General features: G+C 45.2%; 2 protein-coding genes across 3 annotated transcripts; one reads left to right on the top strand and one right to left on the bottom strand.

The window, feature by feature from the left end:
- The first annotated feature begins 5,094 nt into the window (after positions 1 to 5,094).
- LOC123397297 (copper transporter 5.1) lies at positions 5,095 to 5,875 on the top strand. The gene has a single exon (XM_045091903.1). It carries the CDS (start codon positions 5,221 to 5,223, stop codon positions 5,680 to 5,682), a length of 462 nt encoding a protein of 153 aa, XP_044947838.1. The 5' UTR covers positions 5,095 to 5,220; the 3' UTR covers positions 5,683 to 5,875.
- Positions 5,876 to 6,836: 961 nt separating this feature from the next.
- Positions 6,837 to 11,164, bottom strand: LOC123397295 (protein SCAI). Of its 2 annotated transcripts, XM_045091901.1 has the most exons (9): positions 10,549 to 11,164; positions 10,234 to 10,440; positions 9,925 to 10,140; positions 9,127 to 9,193; positions 8,888 to 9,034; positions 8,564 to 8,655; positions 7,638 to 7,823; positions 7,412 to 7,548; positions 6,837 to 7,327 (listed from the first exon to the last, which is right to left on the bottom strand). In XM_045091901.1, the coding sequence occupies exons 1-9, from the start codon at positions 11,161 to 11,163 to the stop codon at positions 7,084 to 7,086; spliced, it is 1,911 nt and encodes a 636-aa protein (XP_044947836.1). In that variant the 5' UTR covers position 11,164; the 3' UTR covers positions 6,837 to 7,083. The 2 variants fall into 2 exon arrangements, with proteins under 2 accessions (XP_044947836.1, XP_044947837.1); XM_045091902.1 differs by lacking the exons at positions 6,837 to 7,327; positions 7,412 to 7,548 and having other exon boundaries at positions 7,722 to 7,823; positions 8,560 to 8,655.
- Between the last annotated feature and the right edge of the window lie 1,130 nt (positions 11,165 to 12,294).

Here is a 12,294-nt window from a genome sequence, read left to right as displayed (position 1 = left end):
CCGAATATTCGAGGCGAATCGCGTCGCTGGTGCGTCGCTGCCCTCTTCCGCCAAGCCAGCGAACCGGCTCCCCTGGATTCACCAATCCACGATGGCGGGAGAGCCACCGCCGAAGATGGAATTGAGCCTGTGCGAGAAGTTTCTGAGAAGTTTCTGCTCGAGGATTCATCCTCTTTGGATGACTCAGATGTTGAGAGGATGCTTCTCACATTTCGCGAGCAGAGCTTGGTGATGGCCCTTGCCGTGAAGGAGCACGGAGACGAGAACCGAAAGAGGCGACGTGGATCGACTGTCGGTCGTCTTTGGATTCCTCAAAATCACCATCTCGACAACGAGATGCTGATGTGAGACTACTTCGCCGCCAATCCAACATACCCGCCGCACCTCTTCCGGAGAAGGTACCGTATGCGCAGATCCCTCTTTGTTAAAATTATTGAAGCTTGCGAAGCAAATTGTCGATATTTTACTCAAAGAAGGAATGTCGCGGGCTTGAAGGGCTTTAGTGCATATGAGAAAATCTTGGCAGCTATGCGGGTAATTTCATACGGCGTTCCGGCTGACTATACCGATGAGTATCTTCACATTGGGGAAGATAGTACAATTGAGTCAGTGCGTATGTTTGTCAAAGTTATTGTCCGTTTCTTTGGTCCTCAATATCTCCGCGCACCGAATGAGGAAGACATAAAAAAATGATGGCATTTAACGAAAGAAGAGATTGGCTTGACATGCTAGGAAGCATAGATTGCATGCATTGGACTTGGAAAAATTACCCAAAAGCATGGCAGGGAATGTATTGTGGCAAGTCTCCTGATGCAACAATTGTGCTATAGGTGATAACTTCACATGATTTATGGATTTGACATTGCTTTTTTGGTATGCCGGATACTCTAAATGATATCAATGTGTTGCAACGATCTCATTTGCTTGCTAGACTTGCTAGTGGTGATTCTCCAGCTTGCAACTATACTATCAATGGGCATGAATACACAAAAGGATATTATCTTACAGATGGTATATACCCTTCTTGGTGTACATTTCTGAAGAGCATCAAAGACCTCCAAAGTAAGAAAGAGTCTGAATTCGCAAGGGCACAAGAGGCAGCCCGAAAAGGCAGTGAAATAACATTTGGGGTTTTGCAATCTAGATTTGCCATTGTCCATGGTCCTGGTCGGTTTTGAGACAAGCGATCCTTAAAAAAGCATCATGACATGTTGTGTTATTCTTCACAATATGATTCTCGAAGATGAGAGATGCATGAACTTGAAGTACTTCTATGACAAAGTGGGTAGCCATGTCAAACGAGCTTGAGACCCTAACCGAATCAGTACTTTTTTCTCAGACCTACAGGGAGATTGAAAATGCAAACACCCACTGTCAACTTCAGTCCTAAGAGTTACTCCCTCTGTAAACTAATATAAAAGCGTTTAGATCACTATTTTAGTGATCTAAATACCCTTATATTAGGTTACGGAGGGGGCATCTCTTAACTAGTTTCTCTTATGCTGTTGTATTATTGTTCACACACAAAAAGGGTTGCCGTTTTTAAATTAAGTTCTTAGATTTTAAAACAGATCACTAATTTGAGCAAAGTCTACAGTACTGAAAAAAGGTTCATAGATTTGGAAGAAATCACAAGTTGGAAAGGTTCAGGGATTTAAAAAGTATCCATGATTTCAAAAAAGGTCACGGGGTGGAAACAAATCATGAATTTTAAAAAGTCCATGAATACTAAAAAAATGATCAAGGATTTGGGGGAAAGTAAATTTAGGAAAATATTCACAAATTCTAGAAAAAAATAAGTTCACGAGTTAAAAAAGGCCATTTTTCTTAGAAAACCAACTATCATAAAAAAGTTCAATATTTTGAGAAAAATGCTCACGGATCTTAAAAATGGTTCTCGTATACGAGGAAAAAAGTCCCCCAATTTTAAAAAAAGTTCATAAATTTGAGACAAAAAAGTTCACAAAATTGAAAAGGTTCACATATTTGAGGGGGGAAATACAAATTTTGGAAAAAATAAGTATTTGAAAGCTTAAATTTAGAAAAGAACTGTCGAATTTGGGAAAGTTCACGAATTTTTTAAAAAATAAATCCCGGATTTTAGAATGAAAAATAAAAATATGGAGAAACAAAAGAAGCAATAATAAAAACAGAAAACACGGGCATAAAACCAGACAAAAACAAAATAGAAAAAATACGAGCCAGAAAAAGAAACGCAAGAAGAGCAAATGGGTCGCGTCGTGTCAGTCAAGGGAGTGTACGTCGCGTACCGAATACACTCTATTTGGCGCCGTTTCGTGTCCGCAATCCCTACACAACACTCAATGCTTCATATTGTTGACCCTTTGCATAAAACCGAGCGAGCGAGCTCCTACCTGGGCCAGCTTATTTTAACAACGAGCAAGCGTTGAATTCTGATTTGGTAACCTTCTCGAAGTTCCATTGCAAGATTTATGAATCATCTTAAATTTGAAGGTTCGTGAACTGACCTTTTACTTTTGAATATTAATTAATTTTAAGACATCTTATTTATTTTGAAATCGTAATCGATAGGTGTTTTAAATTTCAAAAAACATTCTTATTTTTAAATTATGTTCATAAATTCAAAATATGTTTCCATTTTCATATTTTTTTCACACAATTTTAAAAAGTATAGTATGCAGTGTTGATGACGGCGGCAATGTTACTGTAGATGGGAGATGGTTGGGCGAAGTGCGGCAGTGATGGCCATGTGGGGTCATGTCACCGTGAGGAAGTTACAAATCCGACGATGACGGGGTTGGAATGGACAGATCCAGCAGCGACGGGGTGATGCAGGTGGGTTGCGGCGGCACGGCGGCCGTGTGTGGTTGGGGGAGCAATGCTACACGTACGAGAGTTTTACAGGAGTTTTACAGGCTGAGATGAGGTGAAATGTATTGATTGATGATTAAGATGGAGCGGACCCATCCTAAAAATCAGGGAAGGAGAGATTAGTGAGAAGAAAGACCAATCCGTTAAATCTTGTAAAAAGTTTCCGTAAGTCTAGCATTTTTTGTGGTTGGGGTATGAAATTATAGCGATCATCGGGTGTTCGCGCGACGACTCTTGTTTTTCTCAAGAGCTGCAGGCGATGTAAATTCGCATCACCAAATGCCCTATTTTACATCACGAGCAAATCAGGATATATATTTTCTTAGTCTGATACTTTAATTCCTGTGCTATTTGAGTAGTATTTGACCAAGGGGTGCCCGGAGTAAACAGGGACGGAAGAAAGAAAACGGTGCAGTGCAACGGGGGGCAATAAAACGGAGAAAACGAACTGTTGGCGTGTTGCGGACACGCCACCTCCACCCCCACACCCACCGCGCTGCCGGCCGGGCCGGGCGCGCGCCTGCACTGCCGTTGCCGCGGGAGGGAGTACAACTGCAGTACAGGTCGCGCGCATGTACTGCCCGCGTCCCTTGCCGCGCGAGTACTACCCCGGTGATGTGTTTCATCGGGCAGGCCTACCCGGCTAATTACGTGGGTGCCCCTATGGCCGACGCCTACCGGTCTCATCCGCTGGTGTGGACTTTCGGGTGCCCTTTTCCTTTTCCGTCGCTTGCCCACGATTCCGTTGGCAAGTTGTCACGACGCGTCGCGCGGGAGGCGAGTTTCGCGCCTCGTGCCAGCCGGCTCGGGGTTTCGCAGTTTTGACCCGCCGTGGTACCTTAAAAAAGTGTTTTTAAAAGAGTGTATATGCATATCCAAGAAGTCAAGACATTTTGTAATTTAAAAGCTCGAACGTGGCACCGTATTTCCACCATGGACGTGGTGCGTTTAAAAAAGAAAAAAAACAATGGGCGAGGTAGGGGGAATTCTCAAGACTTGTATTTCTTCTACTCCTTCCATTCCTAAATATAAGTCTTTCTAAAGATTCTACTAGAGACCTACATATGGATGTATGTAGACATGTTTTAGAATGTATATTCATTCATTTTGATTCGTATGTAGTCACCTAATAAAATCTCTTAAAAGACTTATATTTAGGAACAGAGGGAGTAGATCCTTTTCGTATTACAAAATATTCTTTTTTTAGGTCAGATGCATATAGATGTGTTTTAGTGTCAGTTCATATCTACTTTTAGTGATTTATACACACTTTTATATTTTCTACGGCAAAAGTAGTTTATATTGTAATATCCTAAAGTTCATATAGTTCGGAATGGAGGTAATAGCTTTTAAGGGTCTCTGCTGAGCACAATAAAATATTTCAAAGGCCAGTTCATATTGCATACGACATGTGTGTAACTTTAGTCCCGTATTGATAGTTGAGTAGAAAACACCAAGATATATAGTCCTTGTAGCATGAAACGAGAGTACAACACACACCTCACTCATTCACTCCGTATCACGCGCTTGTGTGATATGACTCAAATTCAATAATATACGTGTCAATACCGAAACTCATTGTAAACACATTTTTTACATCGAAAATCTCTGCAGTCTCATCGCCTCATTTCTCTCCAATTGAGAAAATAGCGATGCCTTTAAAATAGCGTCACTTGATAATCTACATTAGGTGAGGGAGGTAGGGTTGTGGGGGAGCACGGTTGCTTGCTCAAGTTCAACTACGCCCCTGACGACCGACCGTCTACCCCCTCTACGGTGAAAGGCTACGTCATCTTTCACCACCATGGAACTCATATGTTCTAAATCTCTCTGCCTCTCTTGTTGTTTGACATTTGTTTCGGGGCATATGCAAAGTTTATTGTGTGTGATGATGAATCTAGATGTTGACGAAAGAATCTAGATTAAACTTAACAGAGAATCACTTACCATTTTAACAAGAATGTGTTGAAACTTGGGAAAAACGAGACAAAACTTAGCGCATTTTTTTTTTTTTTGAAATTAGACATCGCTTGCTCTGTTTGTTTTTTGAGGGAGAAGTTACGGTAAAATACCACAGCGAGGCAAGATGTACTAGTAACGTGCCGGGAAGCCCAACTTCCGTTACATTCCCAATGGCGCGGAACGTAAATAAATCGAAACCCCGTGCCCCAAAGCCGCGGCTCGCTAACAAAGGCCGCCCCTTTAAAATCCCACCGGTCGCCTCGCCGGAAATCCTCGTCCTTCCTTTCCCTTTCCGCCGTCCCGCCCCGCCTGCCCCTTTCCCCGTCCGGCGGCGCCCCTCCTCCCCCGCCGCGTCGAAATCCCAAACCCCACCCTCCCTCCCTCGCCGCCCGCCTGCGAGCCACGATGATGCACATGACCTTCTACTGGGGCACGTCCGCGACGATCCTGTTCGACGGCTGGCGCACGTCCGCGTGGACGGGCTACCTCCTCTCCCTCCTGGCGCTCTTCCTGGCCGCCGCCTTCTACCAGTACCTCGAGGCCTTCCGGATCCGGGTCAAGCTGCTCGCGGGCGCCAAGGCGGACCCCCTCCCCCCGCCCGCCGGCTCCGACGCGCGGGCCCCGCTGCTGGCGCCGGGCGCCGCCGCCTTCGCGGGCGGGCGCATGCCGGCGCGGGTGGCCACGGCGGCGCTCTTCGGGGTCAACGCGGGCATAGGGTACCTCCTCATGCTCGCCGTCATGTCGTTCAACGGCGGGGTGTTCATCGCCGTGGTTCTCGGGCTCGCGGCCGGGTACCTCGCGTTCCGCAGCGGCGACGTGGACGGCGACGACCTCGTCGTCGTCGACAACCCCTGCGCCTGCGCCTAGTAGGGAATCCGACGAGGCGAGGGGTGGGTCGCCGGCTTGCCCCCAAGGTGTGAATGTGTGTGATTACTGGATGTTGTACAACACAGGTGGTAATAAGATGGTGTACAAATTGATTTGGTGTGGTTCGGGGGGATTGCAGACGTTCGTTTTACCCGGGAGGAAATTGTACAATACAGAATCAGGATTCAGGAAAGTGTTTGATGCGTGTTTCTCACAACAAATTGTTTGACGCGTTTCTGAGTCGACGAAGAGTGTGCGAAGACGATTCCTTTGATTATTAAGGGTTCTGGAGTCGATCGCCTATTGATGCTCTTACTTACTTACTTATTAACCATTAGAATGGGCATCGTACTCTGTGTTTCGCTGTCACGAATCCAAGAGGCGATATTTGATAGGGAAGAGAAGAAATCGGCCGATCGGGTTAGATTCGATCGCTTTGGAACGCAGGGCAGGGGAGAAGCGAAAGGTATGACCGTATTGTTTCCATCCAGTTCGTTGGAGTTGGAGGTCATTGTCCCCTCTGCCATGCTTTGCTGGTAGAGCCTTGCTTGTCCGGTGATCGATGTGAGCTTACTCATATTTGAAGTAAAGGTTCAGTACGGCAGCACTACTTATACTTTGTCTTCGAGTAAGAGAAAAATTCAAATACTCGCAAGAGAAAATTTCAAATACTTGCACGGAAGGTGTACTAAATCAGCGGCAATTAATATGGATCGGATGGAGTAGTCCTGTTCATGAAGGTTCTTCAGCCCGGAAGGGGTCGAACCGTGACTGATCTTGAAGGCACACTGCGAATTTCTGGGCGCCATCTCGACATTCGCCATGCCACTGCGCCTATTTGTTCAGCAAGAGTGCCGGAGCACAGACGTGGTGTTGATCACAATCCAAAGAAAAGAAGAAAAATAAAGCAGTCCGGACCTGAAATTACCCTTCATGGCTTCCTGATTGCAGTGGTGTGCTTTTCCAATTTTCCTTTTGATTTTGTTTGACAATTGACACTCACATTCCAAAGATTATCCCCACGTTTTACTGACCGCTTCTGCATCCGTTTCCCCCCCCAAAAAAAAAACTCACCACTTCTGCAGATTCGATCATTATGCTGGCTTCTGCATCCGTTTCCAAAAAAAAAAAAAAAAACTGACCACTTCTGCAGATTCGATCATTATGCTCGCGACATCAAAATTCAGTTGCAACTCTCGCCGTTCGATTTTACAAGATCAATCAAGTACTTGGGTTTTATTCCCTAGTCAAATTTCACTAATGTCACACTGGGGTGAATGATGCTACAACTTTCTCTTTGTACCACGGGAGCTCACAAATCAACAACTGTTACTAGCAGTTCAGGAGGAATAAATCTCAAGAGGAGAAATGGGTCCATAATACTGCCGATCAAGCTTCTGCTCATAACTCTTTGTCGGCACCTCCACTGCTGGTCGGCTCATCGATGTCAGGCCATGTAGTAACCTCGGCGAATGAGAATTGGTCAATGGCGCCCAAGAAAGATGCCACTCGCATCACACAGGATTGCGACAGCATGTTTTCTCCCCCAACCGACTCCGGCAATGGAGGCACGCAGCTTGGCAGGCACTCCACCTTATCGTTGCTCGCTTTCAACAGCGAAAGCGTGGCTCGGCAGAAGATAAACCTGCAAGAAACGCGAATGAACTTAATACCGAGGACGTGAACTGGAGCGGGGAATATAGTATCACAGATTGACAAGCTAGGTAACCTGAGAAGCAGCCGCCTCAGGAGTGGATCGCCTAAAACTTCAACCCAGACAGGGTCAAGTGAAGACGATGCAACTAAAGTCATGGCCCATTCATTCAATGACAAGGATAATAGCTCCTCGGCTTTGTTATAAGAATCCTACAGAAAAAATATCGTATTAATTCTCAAACTGCAAAATGCAGTGCCAGGCAGAAATAAGAAATTTATCACAAAATAAAAATGCAAACCTTGTCAGTGTCCAGCCTATTATTACCGATCAAAAAGCAGAAAGCTTGCAATGGAGCTGCGAGGAACATAGTAAATTGACTACCACTCTGCCGACTAGAGTCCCCACTGAATCCTGCAGAGCAAGATCGGGAGCTTGGAGAAAGTAACATTGCAGCTGTCTCGCCCTTTTCAGCCCCATGAATTGACTGCAATTATTAAGTACAACAATTAGCATGGACAAAATCAGTGACAGAACTAGCAGTTACAGCCAGCCTACAGAGAAGAATAACGACAGGACAAAAGGAGCAGAATTTTTTACAGGCAAATGGCAGGTGCTCTGCCTTTTCATTTAAGATTAGAGAGTAAGATTACAAACATGAGCATCAAACGAAAAAGAAAAGAAAACATAGAAAAGGAGCAAACTGAATTGTAGAATAAGAAAATGCAAAAGGAACCTTTTTTTGAACAAAAAATGCAAAAGGAACTTTGTTCCACAATAAGAGCATAAGGGCAAAAGGCCTGTGAATATGAGAATAAGAACCATGGAATGCCATTTGGATAAGTATAAAATACATATTTTGCCAAATACTCCCTCCGTCCGGAATTACTTGTCATAGAAATGTATGTATCTAGACGTATTTTAGGTCTAGATACATCCGTTCCTTTTCATTTTGGCGACAAGTAATTCCTGACGGAGGGAGTAAGAAGTATGCTGAGAGAAGCACCAAATCTGAACAGAACTTTAAAATGTTATTAAAATATAAGCTTGTGTATGCGCATACGAGCGGCCCAATAACCTCTGTTTCATCTCAAGAAAGCATAACAATATTCCGCGAAGCATCCATCGATCATGGATACTCCACTTCCACTAAGAATATATATTCAGTATTCACTAGCCAGAATAACAGATATGGCAGCAAAAATAAAGAAGAGTAAACAAACCTGCCTTAAATGCATAGCTGACGTTACTGTCAATCACCAAAAAGAGAGGTCTCCTTGTAAACGGGATCAGGTCACAAGGGTATATGCAGTTTGAGCCTAGATGTTGAACATGTATCAGAAAGATAGAAACAATACACTTCTTTTGAAAAGAAAAAATATCCTTAAGTCTGTATAAAGGCAACTTCAAACAACCATATGCCATCAAAATAGTTCTGTACCGCATTACAGATAATGAACCTAGTCGCATGAACTCAGCATAGTGAAACTAGTTATGTGTTGCATTAGAGACATCAAACATAATCGAATGAACTCAGCATCGAAAAAATACCTTCACCTTCACGGCAACCTAACCAGAGACATGGTTCATTATCTTCCTTTGAAGTGACGGCCCTGGTATTAGATATGTCAAACTTACTAAAACTGTTCACAACCCTCTCGCTTGTATCAGGACCAAGTCCAGAGGAGCCCACCTCACCTGAAAGAAATTATCACATTTGAATGCTAACTAGAATGACTCCCTAACAGACGGCTGATAACATTTTAGTTCTACAAGCCTGGGGCACCAACCTGAAGCCGAAAGGTATATCAACATCATAGCATTCAACGGGAGCTCCTCACATTTGGTGGCAAGGACCTGGATTTCCATCATAATGTTTTTTATCCAGGCAAATATTTCATTTATGATAAAATGGTGTAAACATAGGAGTTCATATAACTATATTTTCTTGTGAAGTGAAAGAAAAAAAGAATTTGAATGTTCGACCGTAAAAGGAGGGTGCGGATGAGAGGAGGACCCAGAGGGCATGCACCAAACATTGCCATTTTGTTCAACAGCAATCATCTCTCTATTGGATCATTTCAATAGCATAGCACCCCAGGAATCACTAATATCATTATGCCTCAAATATATTTCAGGTTAGAATTCCTAACTGCTATGGATGTAAAGGAATCAAGGAAGGACTGTTTGGTTATGATGGGTGGATAATGGAGAGGATGGTATTATTGGCAATGGAACAAATATAATCAGTATAGTTGCATTATCTTCCCTCATCATCATGCTTCCTCGCTACGTAATTCAGATGAGTTAGTTAGTAGCATAGTGTACCTATTTTGCAGAATTCCCCACCTTTTCCAATTCTCCTACTAGCCCGTTTCTGATCATTCCAATAAACATACATTGGCAGCCATTTACACATTACACTTGCACTTCCTAATTTGAAATGAATCTAGAAGAGTTTGCTCCACAAGTTCTCTCCTAGGACCAAACCAGTGCATTGAGTAACAATGAGCAGTGTGTATATTCAGGATGAAGACAATAAATCAAACATTGAGTTGACAAGATGCCAAATGAGAAACTGAACTTACTGTCAGGAAATGTGGCACTGAGGGGCGATAGAGAACTGTTTTTAGTGGGTTGGGGGGCAACGCAGCGTCTCTCAGATCTTTCAAGAGATTGGGGTGATTTTGCCCGCTTTCATCATGGGCGCTGTAGCCATTGTTTTGTGCAAAGGAACCACATGGTTCCCATTCAAGACACTGAAGCATTCTGAATGTGTCTAGAGTGAGGTCGGTAAATTTGACCTGAAGGTAACACATAGATACATGATCTTTTTGCAGTTAAAACTAAGGAGCAAGTACGATGCATCTGACTGCGAGCAACCAGGGAAGCATTACCTCGTTATGATAATAGCTGCATAGGATGGCATCGCTTAAGAGCAGACCGCGCTTCTTGACTGTAGGTGGGATGGACGGAAGAGTTTCCGGGGGAGGATCAAATGCATAGCTGTACCTGAGAGGTCTCATGTTCATGTAGGGCGAGTCAGCCTTTAGAAACCTCGTGATTTCTTGCGCGACATGCTTCCATTCCCTGTAATCAGCTTCCTGCAAGATTTCATCTTCTTAATTCGAGCCGGTGAACGAAGAGCGAGCTAATTGTGTCGGGATCGGGAAGCGAGGAATGAAACAAAAGAGAGAAGAATTGAATTGGACCTGGAGGGTCTTCTTGGATTCGTCGAGGAGCGTCCGGATTTGGCCGGCGAGGCGGGGCACAGTCTGCGCGCGGCGGCCGAGGATAAGCGCGACGAGGAGGAACCTGGCGAGGAAGCGCAGGTGCTTGGTGGAGGCCCCGAGGTGGTCGTCGAGGAAGTAGGCGCGGTCGAGGACGGCGTGGTAGAAGACGAAGGCCTCGGAGAGGAGGGCGGTGTCGGAGGTGCGCTGGTACTGGGAGTAGTAGAGGTGGGCGATGCGGGCGGCGATCTCGCCGACCTGCCAACGGCGGAGGCCGGCGTCGAGGAGGCGGTGGCGGTGCTCCTGCTGCATGCGCCACAGCTGGGTGTAGATGCGGAAGGCCTTGCCGTACTCCGCGGGCTCCTGGCGGCCGAAGAGGGGCAGGTCCCGCACCCGGGCGAAGCGCCGGTCCGCCTTGTCCAGCAGCGACCAGAACTGCTCCGCCGGGCAGACTCCGCCGCCGCCGCCGCCGCCGCCGCCGCCTTGGACCTGGCCTTGGCCTTGCTGCGGCGACGACGCCATGGTCGCTCCGCCTGATGCGTTTCGTTCCCCTCCTACGGAGTTGCCTTGGACAGTTGTGCTGGAGACTGGAGTCATCGCCGTCTTCTTTCCTCCATTCTCCCGTTCCGTTCCGTTCCGTTCCGTCAGTTTGGAGCCCGGCCCAAGCCCAAATGGTGATATGACCGAACGTGAGCCCACACTGTTAGCCCAACACTCTCAACCAGGGTGCGGCCACACCACGGGGAAATCCTGGGAGCAACTAGTTAGCGAATGCTCCCCGCGAGCCTTCCAGCGATCACTCCCGCGCATCGTAACTTGGGCGCGTTTCCAGCCGCCACCACATGTCGCGTTCTGAGCGTTCCTTTCGATTATTTTTTTCGCACGTGTTTTCGTCTTTTTGTATGGTTTTTTTTCGAATTTTTTTGGTGTTATGGTTTTCACCGGTCTTTCGTAACTTTTTGACGAATTTTTTTAATTTTTTTCATGAAAAAATGCATTTTCTTTTATTTTACGCGAAAAAACTCGTTTTCTGTTTTTTCGTGAGAGGCGCGATTTTGCCTTCGCGAAAGGCATGACCGTGCCTCTCGTAAAGGAAAAAAATACGCGTTTTCATTTTTTTTTGCGAGAGACACGATTCTGCTTTCATGAAAGGCACAGTTTTGCTTTCGCGAGAGGCACGCTCGTGTCTTTCAGAAAAGAAAAAAAACATGTTTTCTGTATTTTGTATGAGAGGCATGGTTTTGTTTCCGCGAAAGGCACGGTTTTGCCTTCGCAAAAGGCACGCCTGTGCCTCTTCCAAAAGGAAAAAAATCGCGTTTCTATTTGTTTTTTTTGCGAGAGGCACGGTTTTGCTTCCGTGAAAGGCATGATTTTGCCTTTGCGAGAGGGGAAAAACACGTTTTCTAATCTCTCTTTTTCCGCGAGAGGCACGGTTTTGCCTTCGTGAGAGGCAAGATCCGTGCCTCTCGGAAACGGAAAAAATCCGCGTTTTTGTTTTTTTTTCTATCGCGTGAGGCATGGTTTTTTCGACCGGTTTTTTCTTCCGATTTTTCATGAAAAAAATCTTCAAAACTTATCAACATGGGATCTAGTTTTGAAGATCTCGACGCGAGAAAGCCAACGGTGAAAACGGTTCAAGATTTGAACGCAAGGTTTATAAGATAAAACGTTTTAAAAATACGAATCTACGAAAAAAGGGAAACTCTCAGGTTACGGCAAGTGGCACGC

The sequence above is a fragment of the Hordeum vulgare genome, chromosome 5H (assembly GCF_904849725.1).
Source record: "Hordeum vulgare subsp. vulgare chromosome 5H, MorexV3_pseudomolecules_assembly, whole genome shotgun sequence".
Classification (NCBI taxonomy): domain Eukaryota; kingdom Viridiplantae; phylum Streptophyta; class Magnoliopsida; order Poales; family Poaceae; genus Hordeum; species Hordeum vulgare.
Note: the sequence above shows the minus strand (reverse complement) of the source record. Positions and strands in the feature narration are given on the sequence as shown.